The sequence below is a fragment of the Heloderma suspectum genome, chromosome 5 (assembly GCF_057233095.1).
Source record: "Heloderma suspectum isolate Gila_16-S chromosome 5, 16-S_ref, whole genome shotgun sequence".
Classification (NCBI taxonomy): Eukaryota; Metazoa; Chordata; class Lepidosauria; order Squamata; family Helodermatidae; genus Heloderma; species Heloderma suspectum.
In genome coordinates, this window is record NC_139462.1 from 34,043,191 (window position 1) to 34,062,707 (window position 19,517).

Consider the following 19,517-nt stretch of genomic DNA (forward strand, 5'->3'; position numbering starts at 1 on the left):
GAAATGAATATTTACAACAGTAGAAATAATGGCTGTATAACACCATTCCCGACTTTCTTAAACTGTCCTCTGTCCATTCCCAAACCTGTAAAATCTGTTTGTCAAAAGCAAACACCTGTATCCAACAGGTGCCATGCACATACAGCCAGCCCCACCAGTCCAGGTCCATGCTCAGCCCCTACTGCATGTGGCCACGATATAATATTCCAGGGGCAAGCCCTGACATGAGCAAAAACACTGGGTCCTGGAAGGGGCAAGTTGCACCCCTTCCAGAAACCAGCATTTTCATTCACTATGGGGCTTGCCCCCGGAAGCACTATATCTCAGCCATGTGAGGACCTGGGCTGGCGAGGCAGGGGGCACATGGACCAGGGCTGGTGGATCAGGCCGCAAGCCCACAGCTCCTATTGGATCCTACCCAATGAAACAAAAGAAATGGGCTCATATTTCAAGGGCATTGATGGATATCTCTCTCTTACCATTCAGCTCTCTTTAAAATTATTGCTGAACTCCAGCCTTTATTGTATGAAAATGTGATGCAAGGTAGATATGAACTATGCTCAGATACTGCAACAGTGTATCATGGAGGTTTTTCTTGGGTAAAAAAATAACCCTATCATTTACTCATTAGTGTTAAAAAAAAAAATAGAGTCAATGCAAACCAGTGGAAAAATACACTGCATTCCCACCCAGCCCACCCCCCCATAGCCTTTCATCATACTGTCTGTTAGTCATCTCCTTGTATCTTGTAGACATTGCACTCACATCCTAAGAGTGCATATTAGCGTCTAACATCCAGGATGTATTGCATTTGGGAAGAATGAGCCAAATCGCATTATAGTCAATCTTGCTAGAACATTGTGAGTACCTTCATCCACATTTAAATCCCTTGGCACAAAATTCCTCAATAACGGTAGCCCTTAAGCAAAGGAAGAGAAGTTACAGATTAAATGCCATCCCAACCTTTCTCCTTCTTTTCTTTAAAATCCCATGCTTTAAGATCACATAAAGTGAGATTCTTCTCACTTTATACTACTTTAGTTAAACCCTACCAGAGATCTTATGAAAGGGGGGAAACAGGGGGGATTAAAATTCCCATTCTAATGGTGCAGCCGTATGCTACTGAAAGGCTTTAGGGTTCTGCAGAAGCCTCAGGCATGCAGAACTCCATCAGTACGCCAAAAGAATGTTCCAGAAAGGGAAATGCATATGCATGTGGACTGGAGGAGCAGTTTAGGGCAGAATATCTACAAACCCTAGCTGCAAGCAAACCCCAGATTATTTCCAATTTCCCCCATAGTGCATCTTCTTGCTGAGCTTCTGCTCTTATTTCTGCAGCTGAAATGAGCTGGCCAGCAGCATCTTGAGTCTCAAGCTAAATAATTCATCTGCCTTGAGAGAAAGGAGTAGCTTTAGGAGAGAACAGTCCATGACTCATCTCTCATTTCACATGTCACAAACCAAAAGGTGGCCCTCACATTAATTACAGCATTTAGCACAGCATTTGAGTGTATGTAAATAAAAGTAATTATGATAATTACCATGACATTAGGGGAATGATGTTACTTGGTAATTATACCTTTTTTTCAGAAGGAACTGTCCCAGTAATTTGTGCTTGAAATTGTCTTTGCCCCTATAATAGGGGGCCTATATGTACACAGCCAATATTGTTTAGGGGCTCTCCAGCTTTATTAGAAAGAGCTTCCCTAAAGCAAGAAAAAAAAACTTTGCAACTCTCTCATAAGTTCAAGCAGATTTATACGTTGGTCTGCATGGGGAAGCTTGTGAGGTGTGGGGTGCCTTCAACCCCCCGTTTCTGCTTTGGGTAAACCCAACCATGATTGGGGATTATGTGCTGTACTTATCTATCAACCCCAGGATTGTTATTCCTGTGAAAGCTAGAGGCAAAACTAAGCCCAAACTAGGCAGGGCACATGTATCTTTTTTTTTCCCGACATTTTAAAATCAAAAGCAAGCCCCCAAAACCTACACGTTTGAGCAAATAAAGGCATGATGCATACAAGGCTTCTTTTCTGGCCACTTATGCATTGTCAGAAAAGATGAGGAGAGAGGACATGGATTTACATACAATGTGCGTTTCCTAATTTAGATGCAAACTTTGAAATAATTACTGTAATTCAAATAAAGAATACTGTATATATCTCCCCATAGTGGGGAACATTGTGACCAAGGGCTCATCTGTACCAGACTTTTAGTCCAGTTCTGCTCCATCCTAAGTCAGTCATGTCAGATGACGTATGCCCCTCCCCATAGCTAATTCAACTTTTCTTGCCCTAAATCTGTTTTTTTTAAAACTCTGCTTGTGGTGGGTTTTCCTGTCACAGCATTTTCAGTGCAGTTTAGGAGTCCATGTGACCTCAGCTGGCTTCAGCGTGGGCTGGTGGAAGTGATGCTGATTTGCAGAAGGGAAGAGTTGTATGGGGCGGGGGCTTACGTCTACCTGGAAGTAACTCATTGCCTTGGGCATGGGAGTCAGCTCTGCTGCTTTGAAAGGATGCTTTTTCGACCCTGCATTCAATCACTGCCTGCCCCTTTAAAAGAGGCCTTCCCTGAGTGACCAGCCATGGTTTATTACGTTGTGAATATGTTCTTTTAATTATAGGGTTTTATTCTTTTATCTTGTTGTTCACCACTCGGAAATCTTTGATGTGGAGTGGTATGTAAATATTGTAAATAAATAAATACTCATTCTCCCCATGCAAACAGATTTTTTAAATGTATACACCACAATCCTGTCTACCGTTTGCGCCAGGAGGAGCTCACCTGATTTCATGAAAATCCATACTTAAACAATTGCCTCAAAAACCCCGTTTCCATGTTGATCAGCTCCAGGTGACCTGAGTGCCTGCTCAGTCTGTTGTCCAGGTGATAACTCTTGATGGGCAGCTTCAAGGCTCCTGCTCTGCTGACTTCTTATGGTTCTTAGGGCGCAATCCTATGCATGTTTAGATGTTGTAGACCTTTTCTCCATCTAAATATGCATAGGATTTCACCCTTAATTTATCTTTGAACTGGACTTGGTCTGGACAACCCTTCAAATAAAGGACATCTTCAAATAAAGGACTGTCTTCTGTTAGAGAGGAAATATGATCACTCTAAGGTCTCGGGGCTGTGTAACCATTTCTCCTCTGACAGTTGTTCCACTCAAAATGGTTCCCCTGGGCTGCTTTTCTCTCCATGAGAAGAAAAAGCATGGGTGTTTTGGGTTAACATTTAACAAATGATGTGGAAATATAAAGTCAACTGCGCATCACATCTAGCTTAGGAGGCCTAAGGCTATAGATGTTCTGAACAGGTGTCTAGAATAGATAATGGCTGGATGAGGACCAATACACCAAAGCTCAATGCGGATTATGATTGTGCTGCTGTTTACTGAGCGAGCTAACTGAGCAGGGATTTGATTTGGCCTGGCCTGTTTGGGATGGGGCCATGTTTTCTCTAAAGCAGAGGGTGGGAAAACCTTTAACTTTCCAGATGTTGTTGGACTTCCAGCAGCCCCAGCTAGCATGGCCAATGGTCAGGAATGATGGGAACTGTAGTACAGCAACATCTGGAGGGCCACAGATTCCCCACCTCTGCTCTAAAGCATCATGTTCTGCTCAGCTTAGGGGTACTGTTAGACCCCTCCTTGCAAAGGAAAACATAGCAAGACCTCCACCTTGATATCATCTCTAGCCAGCTTTGGCTGGCATGCCAGAGGTTTGGTTTAATAACTATACCAAGGAGTGAAGCCCACTGGAAGCTTCGGAAATCCAATCTGTGCCTTGTTTTGGCATAGATTGGATTTATTTATTTATTTATTTAATGTGAAAATATTCATCGCAATGGACTCTCTTTTCCTTTACATCTGCTTTAGTGAATATTACAGGGAATCCAAGATATAGCTCTGGGCAGTTTAGCTTTAATTAAAGATGCACATATTATGCAAAGTGTTATGAAGTGTTATAACTGTATTATCCCCCACATTAGTTCTGGGTGTTTAATTTCATTAAATGATTAAATTTTAGCCATTATTGTGGAATTAAAGGAAGTGTTGGCTCATGTAAAACTCTTTTCTTCCTTGAGACCTGGATTAGAACTGAGTTAAACGTGTGTGTGTGTGTGTGTGTGTGCATGCACATGTTAATGCATGTGTGTAAAAGCAACTCCGCTTTCGCTGATGATGATGATGATTTTGCACTTATCAACATATTCATATTGTTTCTATGCTCTTCTCCTTGGTGCCAATTTCCTTCTTCACGCTCACACTCCTGAGCTTCATTTGCCCACACTGCTGTTTAATCCTATTGGCTGTAAAGGCCCATGTGACTTTATTGATGATGTCATGATTCTGTGGCCTGGTTCATACATAAGAATTTTTTTTAATTGTGGGTTATCAGGAATGAGGCAGCATGCTGGTATAGGCTGCCCAATTGCTCCTTGGGTTGTGTGCCATGCTGCAAATCAGGAACTCTGGCTTGTCATTTCCCCAACAGGCCAGAGAAAGAATATGTGGCTTGTTCTTGGGTTATTTCTCTGGCTTGTTGGTGGGGACAGGTGGGTGGGAGAGAGACAAGCCACAGTTCCTGGTTCGCATGTAACACTAGACAAACCACAGACAAAAAAATCCATGAGTGTTTTAGCCTAACGCACTATGTCATTCAAAACAAACCACTTAAAAAAAAAAAAAGTGGGTTGTCGTTATGTGTGAACCAGCCCGCTGTGTTATGTGGTGATTCATTAACTGTTAACTGTTATAAACTCTTAAAAACAAAATCAAATGTTGGAAATTAGAGAACATCTAAGACAGATATTTTGTGGATGTGAAGATATAGAGATTTAAATTGGGGGAGGGGGACTATTTTGATTGAACTCTAGCCAATAGCTTTTAACTACACATTACCCCATCCTTCCTCCAAGGAACTCATGGTTCTCCCCCTCTCTCCCCTTCCACATATTATCCTTGCAACAACCCTGTGAGGTAGGTTAGGCTCAGAGACAGTGACTGGCCCAAGGTCACCGAGTGAGTTTTGTGGCTGAAGGGGGATTTGACTCTGTTTTCCACAATTACATAAAAACACAGCAAGAGCCATGCTGGATCAGACCAAAGGTCCATCTAGTCCAGCATTCTGTTCACACAGTGGCCAACCAGCTGCCCACAGGAAACCTACAAGCAGGACATGAGTGCAACAGCACCCTCCAGCACTCTAACAAGTACACCAGAAACAGGTATTAGCTCTGCCTTAGTACTCCCAGACCTCCATGCCAACCAGCTGATTGTTTGGGTCACATTGAGCTCAGCCTAGCTCTGGGTTGCCACCACTGAATCCTGCAGTCATAGGTTTCTAGGGAACAGGATAAAAGCAAGGATGGTCAACGTACAGCTCACTGGAGAGGGGTTGCAGTTCCCATTCGGTCCCCTGCCTCCATGGCATGGCCCCCACTGTTGCCATGCCGCAGGATTCTCGGCGATTCTCCTAGGAAACAAAGCATGCAGGGAGTGCACAACTTGTTTCCCAGCCAAATTGCACTCTGCCCAGCCTGCCAAACTCATTGGCACCTCTCACACCCTCTGCACCAGCTCTCTTCATCAACAATGGCCCTTGAGGCACCCATGGAGTCAAAGGAGGAGGCCAAGCAATCACTCAGTGCTAGAGAGCACCAAAAGATGTAGCCTCTTGTCAGCAAAGCATGCATTCGAGGGTGCAAAGAAACCAGACTCATAAGGAGTTCCTCATGAGTGAAGGGCAACTTGTGAGCATGGCTCCCCACATGAGTAAGACCTCATCCAGAATACCTCTGGTGACCTGCTGCTGAGCCCTGGGTGGGGCTAAGTGAGTTCAGGCTTAAAAGCCTCAGACTCAGTCCAGAGAGTTGCTGGAACAACACAGGTTGTATGCATCCAACTATGTTGCTCCAACTGTGTCTCAGGACAGCTTGAACCTGCTGGCCCTGCTCTCAACCACCTTCATGTGAAGCCTGCACATATATAAACTGCACGATCTATCAGCACAATCAAAGAACTTTTTAATAAGCAGGGTCCTATTAAATCCTATTTTTCTAAGCACCTGCTGGAACACAAAGATTATGCTGCCTATGCCCAGGCCAGCTCCAATTATTATTCCCTTTCCCATGCTAACCAGTCGTCCATGAGCTTCTGACGTTTGCATTATTTTGGAATCCACTTCTTCCTTCCTTCCTGTCTTGGCAACTGTTGTGCAGGGGTCAAAACCGGGTGAGATGCTAATAGTGATGGATGGTGAGCGTGACTCAGACTGGAAAGCCATGAGCCTGTGCTAATCCCATAGGGTTGTATCCAGACTTCGTCATACTTAGAATAGACCTGTTGGAATTAATGGGACTTAGGTTACTAACGACTAGCTTATGTCCCATTGATTTCAATGGGGCCTACTCTAAATAAGTGTGGATACATACAACCCATGGAACAAATGACTACTTATGATGTCACTACAGATATTATACAACTGAACGATATATGAATCTGATCTCTACTGGAAGACCTTGTTTCTTTCTGCTTTGATTTATATACTTGCAGATCAGGGTACCATAATTCAGAACGAACTGTAATTCACACATGATCCTGTGAAGCACTTTGTGAGACAGAATTGTGTCCCTGCACATTTTGTACCCATTGGCTTTAGTTTGGGAATCTTAAGTATCAGTGTCAGTAAGATCCTGCCACCTAACAGATACGTTTACATAAATTTTATGCTAAAGAAGCCTCATTATCTAGATATGTATGGGAACAATGTATCCAACTTCTTCTGTATTCAGAAGAGAAGCAGCATTTGTCATGTTCCAACATCACTGCTCCCCTCCCTACCATAACTCATTTTATCAGGAAAGGGCTGTGACTTCAGGAGGACCAATTAGAGACTAATTGCTGTAAACACGGTCATACTTCACTGTGCAGCTGAAATGGAGAATCAATACAAAATGGTTCTGCACCACCTCTGTCAATATTCTCCAGGGAGAAAAGTTTAGGGCTCCATCCTGTACCCACTCAAGGACTTCTCACTGATTCTAATAAAAAATTAAACCCCAAACATGAATTCTTCCACACACAGCTACTTATTAAGCATTCCTGTACCTATGGACATGCACAAGAATTAAGCTTTAGTTCTGAAAATATAATCAACACAGTAGCGATTAGAGTTTCAATACTCATTAAAGTTTTACAGAACTATTAATGCTTGTTAATTGATCTTGCAAAGTCCAACAGGCTTCTCTCTGCCTCTCAAGGATCTGAAAGGATTCTGCGTCTTGCAGGTACAGGTCAGGAAATACCAGGGGGAAAGCAGGATTGCCATGGTAAACAACAACATCTGATTTACAGATGTTAGGGCTTCTGTGTTACTATCAAGACTTATTGAATAGGAAAGAAGTTGGCAGTTAGTGTTAGGCGTTAATACCAGTGACGGCTGGTGGCTCTGATGTCTGTGGGGGGGTAAATCCTTTCCAGGTTTCAGTCAGAAACAGAACTCTAAAGGAGCTCTCCAAGCTTCACATCTTGCATAGCTCCTATAGAGTGCTGACTGAAAGCTGGAGTGGATTCACCACTCCACTGACACTGGAGTCACCAGCCCCCACTGGTTAATACTTAACATTTGTATAGCACAGCCTTCCCCAGCCATGTTGGCTGGGAATTATGAGAATTGCAGTCCCACACATCTGGAATGCACCAGGTTGGGGAAGGATGGTATAGCACATTAAAGTGTTTAAACCACTTCACACGCATCATCTAACTGCAATCTGTACCACAACCCTGTGAGTTAAGTTACTATTATTCTAATCTTTCCTACTGAACGGGGGGTGGGGGGTGGATTGAGGCTGAGAGAGAGTAGCTTGCCTAAGGCCACCTAGTGAGTTCAGTGCAGAGGTAAGATTGAAACTGGGGACTGCAGTTCAGCCTCATCTGCATTTCAGCCTCTTCGCAACCACACTGCACCAGCTCTATAGATTGTTCCATAGGTGTTGGTGTGGATGTCAGCCACAGTTACCTTTCCACTTTCCTTTGGTATTGTAATTTTAATCACCCAAAAAGTGCATCATTACCTCATGGAATTTGCTGCCATAGATGCAGTGATGACCACAAGCTAATCCTTTAAGAGAGGATTAGACAAATACATGGAGAAGACATCCATCATCAATGACTATGAGTCATGATGGTTATGTAGAACTTCCAGGTTCAGAGACAGTATACCACTGGATACCAGTTGCTGGGGGAGCAACAGCACAAGATGGCTATTGCATTCATGACCTGCTTCTGGGCTTCACAGAGGCATCTCGATGGCCACTCTGGGAAACAGGATGCTGGACTAAATGGGTCTGTGGTCTCATCCAGTAGGAGCTTTTCTTATGCTCTTGAGGGTTCTGAAGTTCAGTGTTCCAGTCCTGATCAGAGTCCCAAAACCCATCACCAGCCAGATGCTGGCAGGGAAGTTATTACTAGTGATGGGTGAACTTACCCCGAGTTAATTCGTTATTGACTTGAAACCTAACACATTTGTCCAGGTGAGCTGAAACAAGAATTGTCCTTTAATACAAAATCTTGTTCCGTCTATTCAATTTTTTGCACATGCACAATACCAAGGTGCATCTTGGGGGCTGTAGTTTGCAATCGCATAGTGCAGTATGATGTTATGCGTCACCATGTTATGCCCTCTTTCTCATTGGTTGTTTTCATGTGGCCTGTCTCTGTGATGCCATGTCATGTTTACTCACCATCACCAATTATTGGGATGAAGATGGATCCTGCAGAGTCAGAGGTGTGATGGCCGTGACAAGGGAAGCAGCTAAGGAGACTTCCTTTGGTTTGGGGGATGTCTAGGAGGTAGAATGACTGAAAATTGCGGGGGGTGGGAATCTGTGTACTATTTTACTGCGCATGCTCTAAACCTCACACTCAATTCCAAACTTAATTCCAAATTGATAATACACTGATCCAGGGTTGCTAAAAAAAAAAAAAGTGAGCATTATGAACGGACAAGTTTTGACCAACAAGCCAACTAATTACTAAATTCAGCAGCATTGCTAATTTTTATTGGCATATAAGTCTTATAGCAAGGGTGGGGAAACTGTGCCCCCCCAGACATTGTTTGACTACAACTCCCATCATTCCTGATCATGAGCCATGCTAGCCGGGGTTGATGGAAGTTGCAGTCCAACAACATCAGGAGGCCCACAGGTCCCCCACCTCTGATCTACAGGAAGGAATTTTGGAAGTTGCCTTCAATACTGGGACTTACCCAGTGATATGGAGTATTATTAGGGTATGGAAATGACATTCCAGGTGAATAAGGGAAAAGACCCTGCTGTCCCCACAGGGAGACAGGGCCATGAGGGGAAAGCTTTTCTCCTGGCTGAGAGTCATTAGCTGGCAAAGCAACTGTTGGTTCCAGCCACATGGCCAACTCAGCCTTTCTCCCTTATCTAGGAAATGGAGGTGGGTCCTAGGCTTCCGCTTTTGGGTGCTGACATTAACTGCAGTCTTGGAGTAACTATTCCAGTTCAGCTGGTTGTGTCCAGGTGCTTCATGCATGGCCCCATTGATACGGTGCCACGTACTGCCACTCTCTCTCTAGCTAGAAAACAGACTATCCTAATTCAGCTACTGCAGCCTTCCCCAACCTGATGTCCCCAAGATGTGTGGGACCACAACTCCCATCATCCTCACCCAGCATGGCCAGTGCGATGCTGGCTGGGTATCATAGGAGTTATAATCCAGCATACCTGGAAGGCACTAGATTGGGGAAATCTAAGCTACTGTAGGACATCAAAAGTACGCTCATTTATATGCTTATTTTAAATTTTGATATGTTTTAAATGAACTGTAATTGAGTTAATGTTGTATTGTAATATATTGTAATTATGGTGATTGTACTGGTTGTGTGAGCCGCTTTGAGCACAACGTATTCTGGAAAATGTAGTATGCAAATAAATTGACTATGACATATGACACTGCAATGGGAAAGTGCATTTTCTGATTCAAGGCTGCTTCTTCAGGGCCAAAACAAACATGAAGTGAGAGATCCATGGTAGCGTGTCCCAACTTTAAAAAAATTTAGAACGGCCTCAGGGCTGGGGGTAAATATTCCAGTTTTGATAGTAACTGTTGCTCTGGAGGGTGTTTAGCCTCCCCCCCCCCCCGCAAATGATTTTTCCGGGGTGATTGAAATTGTTCTCCTGCTTAAGCTGCTATGAGCCTCGCTGAACAAAAACAGTAAAATCTTTTGAACTGTTAGGAAATCTCAGTGGACTACAAGATTGAGATTAGGGCTGGTGTCAAACTAGGCATGGTTTGGCACCTGCCAAGGGCTCACACCCCAGCAGGGGCCCACTGACAAGAGCCCCCTGGAGTTACTCCTCTTCACCATTACAACCTCCTTGTTCACCCATCTCTTGCTCTGGTCTGGACGACAGAGGTGGTGGTGGTGGTGAGATGCCAATGTCTACATGTTCACTGGCTCTCTGCCTGTCAAGCAAGCAAGTGGTAGCAATGATGAGAAAGAAGATGAGGAGCAATCTCTGTTGGTAACAATGGCAGTGAGAAGTTAGACTCACTGAGTGAGGGGGGCCCACTAAGGGCATCTTGCCCAAGGGCCCTCAAAAACCTCAAGCTAACACAGATTGAGATGACATATTTTGAGGATTTTATGTTTCCACACATCGATGATAAACACATACAGGGCCAGTCCAGACATTAAAATCGTGGCTTCCAAACCTATTGGTGCTTCCAGGTGAAGGGATCCTAGCACTACTAATTAGAACAATCAACATTGTGCAACTATTCTGGTTTTTCCACCTGAATGGATTTTCTGTGGTAAGAGAAAAGATGGAGGAGTCAGTAGAAAAAACACAGGAGGGTTACAAGTGGATGATGCCAACATGCAGACCCCCTCTAAAATGTTGTGAAGCAGGGCAATTGCACTATAAAAGCCTCATCTGGAAGCACTTCATGTGTTAGGAAGCCGGGAACAAGCATCAGGGTCCCCCCTCGTTCTCCTTCCCTCCCCTGCCAGCTTTGGCACTGCAATCTTGGTCTGTTTAAATGAGAGTTCCCCATTACATCTGAAATGGGGAATTCCAGTTGAATGTTGCTTTACTAACCAGGATCTTAAACTAGAATCAAACCAAGATCCTGGACAGTAAACCCACATTCAACTAGAGTTCCCCATTTTAGAGGAGGAAACTAACAGATCAGGACTGGTAGCAAAGAGAAGCGAGAGCAGGAGCAAGTGTGCTGGCCTGACACTTGTTCCTGGCTTCCTAAAACACTGTGACATCCTCACCAGTCCACAGTCACTGGAGTTGTAGGACTTTTTTCTGTCTAAACATGCATAGGATTGAGCCCTAAGTTTCACTGAACTAACTTCTGGGTAGACGCATATAGATTTGCACCGTTAGATTACTTGTAATTTGAAAGCCTTGCTGTATTCTGGTGGTGCTGTATACACATACCCATCTTGTGTAAGTTCTGTATGAGAAATACTTAATTAAAAATAAATCTGTCCATCATTTTGGCTTTTTAAAAGAATGTCAGAAGGAACTATGAAGCCATTTAAATGTTCAATAAACCCATCTAATTGCTCTACAGGAAACGTTTTAACAATAAATGAGGATTGGCCCAATATCAACTCAAAAAGCAGACAGACAAATGTGAGCACCATATATCCTCAGGGCAATGAAGTAGTTAACGTTTCCTAGTACCATGGAAAACATACATAATTCTGTAATAAATATTGCACACTTAATTCAAACAGCAGTAGGAATGAAAGAGAAAGATGACACATCTTTCCTTCTTCCTATTCCTGCCTGTAGTATCATGCTAACTGTATTGGGGGGGGGGGGTGTTGCAAAAATCCCATAGGCACAGGTTTTGGAGCGCAAGTAATATAAAATTGGCATAAACTAAATTATAGCAAGGATTCATATCCCACAAAATGTAGAATCAGGTGTGTAGAAATGAATGCAAGAATACACTGTATTCTTCTTGTTAGAATTTATCTGCATATCAGAACTAAGCACATATTATATGCAAGGGCCATAATGGTAGAGCATGTGCTTTGCACTCCAAAGAGTTCAGCTTCAATGCCCTTGGGTTAAATGTTTTCAGGGAGCAGGGCTAGTGAAGACACCTTCTGGGTATGCTGGAGCCATTACCAGCCGAAGTAAATAATATTTGCCTACAGGGACCAACAGAAGTGGGAATATGTCTAAGGCAGCTACGTGTTCCCATTCTGAAAAGGCTGCATATTGGATTTTGGCAACCTTAATTCATGACCCTAATGGAGGTTGAATGTCCAGGCTACATGACCACTCTAATACATGGAACTTTTACATGTGTAATGTCCCCCATCCAGTTTGCACTCCCCATGGAAGTTAATGCATAATTGCTATGGGAGAGCAGCTTCCACAGCCAGTAGGGCACATCTAGGCATGCAACTCACCTAACCATTGCTGCTATTCCAGTTCCATCCGTTTCTATGGGATGTGTCACAGGACGTTTTCAAAATTTGAGAAGAGAGATTGTGTATGAGTATTGTTTGGTTGATTATGCCCTACACTTGCAACCAAAATCAAATCAGAAGCTTTGAATGGTTATTGTGCTTTTAAAATGTTTGGTTTTTGTCCTCCTTTTTAGAAGGCAAGGGTCTTTTAGGCATTACACATACGTATAATAAATTCTTGACATCTTAGCATCAGATTTTTCACTTATTAAAAAATGCAGTTCCCATAATAAGCCCACAGATCCCTTGAAAGAGAAAAATCAAAAGCAGTAAGTGGTATAATTAATCCAGTGTTAATTAGTAATTGGAATCTTTGCATTATTTATGCAAACTTGCTGAAGCAAGTTAAAAAATTTTAAATTTACTTCCCCTAAAGGGGGAAAAAACTAAACCTATTTTGAAACTGTTTGCTTGTATCACAGTTTCAATAAAGTGATGATGGAGGAGGAGGAGGAGGAGATCCTGTCAACTAAAGCTGCAATCCTATGGTCCAGCGGCCACAGGATTCTGATCTCCCTCTCCATGGGCAGAGAGAGAAGTCCGCCCTCAGAGAGGGGTTATCCAACTTTGTAAGCTTCTTCCATGAGGCTGCACAGGCAAGATCCACAGCTGGTGGTCCTCTGACAGCGGAGCTCTGACATCAGACAGTGGGGAAAGGAGGTATGCTGGGAGAGGCTCTGGGTCCTGAGGATCCAAAGCCCTCCTTGTTCTCCCAACATCGCCCCAGACTAGGGGTAGGGGACAGAGGGCAGTGAATACTTCGTAAGTGGTATTAGGTAGAAGGCACATGATTCAGGCTAACATAAATATGGCTTACTGTGCAATCCTATATTTGTTATTTCAGAAGTCCTATTAAGATCAATGGGACTTACTCCAAGGTAAGTGTGTATAGGATTACTGCCTCGCAGAGCAATCCTTTGGGGCAGGAGAATCCAAGGTGGAGGTTTCCCCCGCCCCCCGCTCCCTTTTTCTTTCACCCACCCTGTTTTCAGGAACAGTTTAAAGAAGTTCCCCGCCCACTGATTCAAACAGGAGGGAAATAAACTACACCAGCTCCAGGGCTGGGATAGTTTACAATGGTACAGGCACCACGGTGATTTCTCAATTAAAAATAAAAAGGTCCCAATCCAGCGCCCTGTGTGATGCATGGGAATGGATGTGCAGCCTCCATTGAAATTAATAGTGCAGTTTGCAGGCAAAGGATTTCCCCGCGTGTGTTGGAGCTTCCATGCCTTTTAAGTCATCACTGGAATGTTGCAAAAGTGATTATTATAACATGTGGAAGTTGACGGAAACTGTCCTAGAACTAATTTAGCGACTCAACGTTTTTTGATTCAAGTGGTTGATGAAAATAGGGTGTTGCACCAAATCCTTTATGACTTCCAAGTCCCTTTATGGAGTGCAAGAGTTCTTCCATTTTTAATTTACTAAGTGTCTTCATTAACACATCTTCATTATCACATTATTCCAGTTCAATCTCTCCTGCATACAGAGTGATCAGCAATATTGCAGTAAAGCCGGTGAGCAAGCCAGCATTTTGGATCAGGAAAAAGGCAAGATCAGTTTTCCTTCCAGTTACTTTCTCTCGCAACATGTCATTCAACTCTGGGAACTGGAGTGGGGGAAGGAGGAGGAAGAGAGAGAAACATTTTTAGGTAGGTGTTGCCATCTGGTGGTAGAACATGTCACATTAGCATATCGTTTTTTTAATGCATTCATTGATTTATTTTGCATTACTCTTTACAATTGGGTTTGGTTTCTAAGCTACTAGAAAAGCACTGATTTGGGGCTATGCCCAGCCTGGATATTGCATCCAAGTCATTACTTCACCAAGAAATGAATATCAGGAATTGTATTTTCTGCTGTCTACTCAGTTCTGAGCCTCTCTTCTTCGTTTCGGGGACTTACGTCCATCTTGTGCAGGTGAATTTCCCAGTGATTTGTACTCCTAGTCTGAGGAATGTGGGGAAAGTATTAAGACCTTTTTTATCTGGGTTGGCTTATAATGAGCAGGGTCAAGCTAGCATGGAGGTGCAGGCCTAGCGGCAGCAGCCACTAAAGTGGTTTGCAGGTAGGAAACACTGGCCCCTTGGTGGAACAATCAAGCGGGAGTGGAATTCCCACCCTTAACCAGAACTGTCGGGAGGCAGGGACGGAGAAAGGGGATTCTTCAGTCTGTACCACGCAAGTATGTGTTTGTTCAGGGTCGGCCCAAAACAATTTGCTGCCAGAGTTGAAGGACAAGGTAGCACCCCTTCCCATTCCATGTACAAAAGCCAGTTGAATCTTCCTTCAGCACTGACAATGAGATAGCATCCTCCACCACACCAGAAGGCAGCAAGCAAGCCTAGTGGGTGCAAGGCAGGCCCCATGGCTTACAATTCTCTCCTCCAACACCTTGCTGCTGCTTCCCAGCATTTGCCTGAGGCAACTACTTCACTTTGCCTAGTGGCAGGGCTGGCCCTGTGTTTGCTGACTGATTAGTAGCACTTTCACAGGCTGTTGACATTAGTGGGGTCCAACATGCTTACACACTGCTGACTGAGACACTTCCTGCTTCCTCCGCTACCTTCTCCTTGTTACCAGCATGGATGAAAATTCTCCCCTCCCCTTCCCTTCCTTGCCCTGCTACAGAGTCCTGAAGTTCCTCTTCTACACTGGCTACTGCAGAATCCAAATATTTATTTCATTTCAACTGGCTGATGTTTTTATACACACACACACACACACACACAGAGGTACCCAGACCAAACCATTGGGGTTACTTTGGTTGCAAGTCCAATAAATAAACAACAGAAATTCATCTCCCCAACTGCACCATGATGCTCTTTGGCTTTGGGTCACTTGGCTTTCCCATCTTTAACCTACCTCTCTTAGACAACAAAAAAAGAACAATATGGAAATCAGATGTGGGCAACTGTGGCCCTCCAGATGTTGTTGGATTGCAACTCCCGTCATTTATCTCTGACTATGCTGGCTAGGGCTGATGGGAGTTGCAGTCCAAGAACATCTGGAGGCCCACAAGTTAGCCATCCCTGATCTAAATAAATAATACCTGACACTTTTTACACTGTCTTATTTCTTCGAACAAATCATGCAAACTGGAAATATGGTATTTAAAACAACAATTGTAATTTACAGGAACCTAATGAAACTATAAGAAATTTTGTATTCTGTGACCAAGACTAATGCAGTTTTCTAGATACACTACACACTACACTACACACACAAAAGAAACTAATGAAAACCCCACAGAAGCCACCTCTAGGCTGGCAGGTAAACACATCCCTACCACTTCTTTGCAGTTCATCATTTCAACACACTCTCCTTGGAAATTAATTCAAAGACACTGAAGAAACTTCAGCTTCTGCAAAGTGCTGACAAATACAGATCAACAAAATTGCTGCGCTGGCTGCTTATCAAGGATTAGGTAGGAATAAGTTCAACATTTTCAAAATAGTACAAAAACTGGCTCCCTGGATATATCTTCCTAACACAATTGAATTTTCATGGGGGAAATGAAGTTTTCTATCACTGGGGTAATAAAATCCATGGAGGCAGAAGACAGCCTTTGCTGCAGTGATCTCCTATCATGGTATCTTCAACAAAGCTGAGAATAGTGATGAACTAAGGCATCTTCATTATATAATAAAATATCCATCTTAACAATGCAGTGAGTAAAAAACAAAAACACAATGATGCTTCTTATCAGAGGCAAATCAGGACCATGGGCAGCTATACCCAAATCTAGCTTGAAGAGCATGAAACCTTTCCAACTCAGGGTCCCTGGGTCATTGCTGGAACTGGAGGCTTGAGATGAGAGCTAGCAAAGCTGAGAAGCTAGAGCCTTAAGTACAGAAGTTATTCTTGACTAGCCAAAGGCAAACAACCAGGCAGGCTCCTAGTATTTATACCAGGCCTGGCTAATCCAGAGGTTTAATGTTGCCTACCAATTGTAGAAACAGAGGTTGTATATCGGTGTTCCTTTCTATACCTGAAGAAGGTCCTAAGCCTTAATTAGTGCTACTTATCATTAAATACCACCTAGCCCCAACCTGTGATCTTCCTAGTTCAAGCCCTGTAGATGCTTAATATGGTTCACCCTCAAGCTCACGTACTAATTTCACCACAGCAAAACCATTTTCTCAGGCCCATTTATGCACCCTGGCTCGATGTAGAGGTTTTTGGTGCATGGTGAACCCTTTACATGCAGTCCCTCATCAAAGGGAAAGGGCAGGATTATTATTATTATTATTATACCACACCTCCACAAATTTTAAAAACGTCATTTAAAAATAACTCATTCTTTTTACTTGTCACGTCCCAGTGGTCCGAACACCGGAGGTTCTCTTTTCCACCCAGCAGAACACAGATGAGGCTTTGCCCTTGTCAGACATGGATCGATACTTAATATCAGCCTGTCATTTTACAATATAAAGCTGACCTGTTACTGACATGACCTTAAACTGATATAACCCACAGCTGAGTTCAGGGCAGTTAAAAACCAACTACGGCTCAACAGGCATCCAGAATCCATGAATTTGGGCTGGAGTCACTACACCTTCAAATTTGCCCCAAGTACCCTCTTCTTATATTTTTTATTATCTGAAGTAAAAGACCTAGGAAGCTACCTTGTAACAAGTCAGAGCATTGGTCCACCTAGCTCAGTACTGTCTTCACTGACTGGCAGCACCTGCCCAGGATTTCAAACAGGAGTATTTCCCAGCCTTATCTCACAACAGCAGGGATTGAACCAGGGACCTTTTGTAGGCAAAGCATGCACTCTACCACTGAGCTAATAGCTCTGCCTAAATGGTCCTATACAGTGAGGCTAAGCTTGCCCTCTTGTGAACCACCAATGCCCTACCAATGATCCATGGCCACTCCCCAGGCAGCTGACACATATCTGATTACCTATGAAGCAAAATTTGGAAAGGTGACTCTTGATTTTCTGATATTATGGAATATATATGTCTGTAAGAAATGGTTCATCACGTTATTCTCAGAAATTGTTCCCTCAACAAAGCAAGCCTTTTATCTGAATGCCTGTCTATATATTTCTTCTTCATAAGGAAGAAACCTTGTGCTATGCTGGCAACTTAGGTCCTCAGACTGTAAGAATGTGCCACTTTCTCGATACTTCTTCCTCCAGATTTGGGCCCTGCCCCCATCTCCCCATCTCGTTGGGCGTAAGGCCCACCTTTCCTGCTATCCATTCATGTTGTCCTTGCTTCCTCCTCTAGAACTAGAGATGAGAGTAGGCCTAGCAAGCAGAGCGCCCTATGACCTTATGGCCTATAAGGGGAACTCATGTTGAATGAGGTGGGGGTTGCAGTCCCTGCCATGCTGTGTAGATTACCCTCAAATCTACTTTGGGGCACCACCGCATGGGTCATATATGGGGCACCAAGAGACTGGTTTGGGTGGCCTTGAGGCTGCTTCACTTGCTGCCAGGGGGTTTCAGGCTATAGCTTAGGCAGACCACCAGGTTCATTGAGGTAAAGTACCATCGACAGCCTCAGATCTTTTTCTCTGAATGCTCATGGAATTTGGGATTCATGGCCTGCCCCTCACTGGAGAATGTACTCAGCATTGGGGCCCATGGTGTGGTCTTGGGTTGTCAGAGAAATCCGCAACGGATTCAGATTAGTTCAAATTTCTATGAATTAGATCTGCAGATTCCTCAGCAGATTTGTTTTTTCCGAGCCACACTGATTCTGCAGACTTGTGGACTGTTTCTCACTGGGGGGGGGGGGATTTGTGCTAATTCAGATAAGCTAATGCACGCTTATGCAAACGTGCTAGTCTGCATTAGTTAATGAGCATTCGCACTGCTTTACATTAACTAATGTAGATTAGCACATTTGTGCAAGTGTGTATTAGTACAAATGTGGATTAACTCAAGTACAATGAAATTCTAAGTTAAAAAAAAACTGATTCCATCAATGAGCAGATGATGGAATGAAAGACACCTGACAATCTATGAAACACAGACAGAATGGATTTAACAAAATCCGTACTTCCCTACTGTGGTCCCATAATGACCAACAGAGAGGGTCAAACCTGAGTGGTAGAGGTATTACCTGCCTTCTCACATTCCCTCCTCCAACAGGTCTCTCTACCATATGAGGGCTTGGACAAATGTGATCATGCTGGTAGCGGCCTCTGTGCTTGCTCGCCCTTCACCTGTGTTGTCAAACCTGCCACTGAACACAGGCCATCGAGGGCAGTATGAGAAGATACTGGGGAATGCAGTCAACAGTCGTGTTATAGTTGTGGCCAACCACTACGATGGGATGAAGACTAAGATGTCTCGGCCTGGCTGGTAGTGCTCTGTTGGGAATAGCTGTCTGATTCAATGCACCAAAAGAAAGCAACATGGAAGCCTGCCACAGATACCCCACTTGTGCGTGTCCCATGCTATTGGCTGGGATCATAGATCCATCACCCCTGGCTAGGGGAGAAGCCTCCCCCATCCCTGGTTTTACAGACAGTATGGGAAAGGTGGGCAAGTTGTTGTTCTCTTGCCAGGCCCACCAGCATCCAGCAGATGGAGCTGCAAGGCCATTCATGGCCAAGAGCTCATTCAGGCGGGCCCAAGGGCCTTAGACAATGCAGGGTGCAATCCTATGCATGTTTAGACAGGAAAAAGTACTACAACTCCCCACATTCCCCAGCCACCCATGGCTGGCTGGGGAACACTCAGAGTTGTAGGACTTTTTTCTGTCTGAACATGCATAGGATTGTGATCTCAATGGCTTTCTGCATCTCTACCCCATCCCCAATTTTGATTAAGGGGATAATCAGGGCTACCTAGCAGGATGACAGTAAGAACTGCTGACATTTCCTATGTAAATACTTCCAATACTCAAGTGTGGGGGGTTTAGGATGTTAGGTAGCCAACCCTGCAACTCCGTTCAGTAAAACCTATCTCAGATATTTCCCTGGAGTCTTAGGGCCAAAACAAATATTATTGTAAATACTTTA

At 43.8% G+C, this 19,517-nt stretch overlaps 1 protein-coding gene across 1 annotated transcript in view; it reads right to left on the reverse strand.

Moving 5' to 3' along the window:
• Window positions 1-10,651: 10,651 nt before the first annotated feature.
• SLC39A8 (solute carrier family 39 member 8) overlaps window positions 10,652-19,517 on the reverse strand; it is a 42,796-nt gene continuing 33,930 nt past the window's right edge. The window contains exon 8 of the mRNA XM_084855722.1: window positions 10,652-14,142. Coding sequence (XP_084711848.1) covers window positions 13,993-14,142 — 150 coding nt within the window. The 3' untranslated portion in view covers window positions 10,652-13,992. The remainder of the gene's footprint in view (window positions 14,143-19,517) is intronic.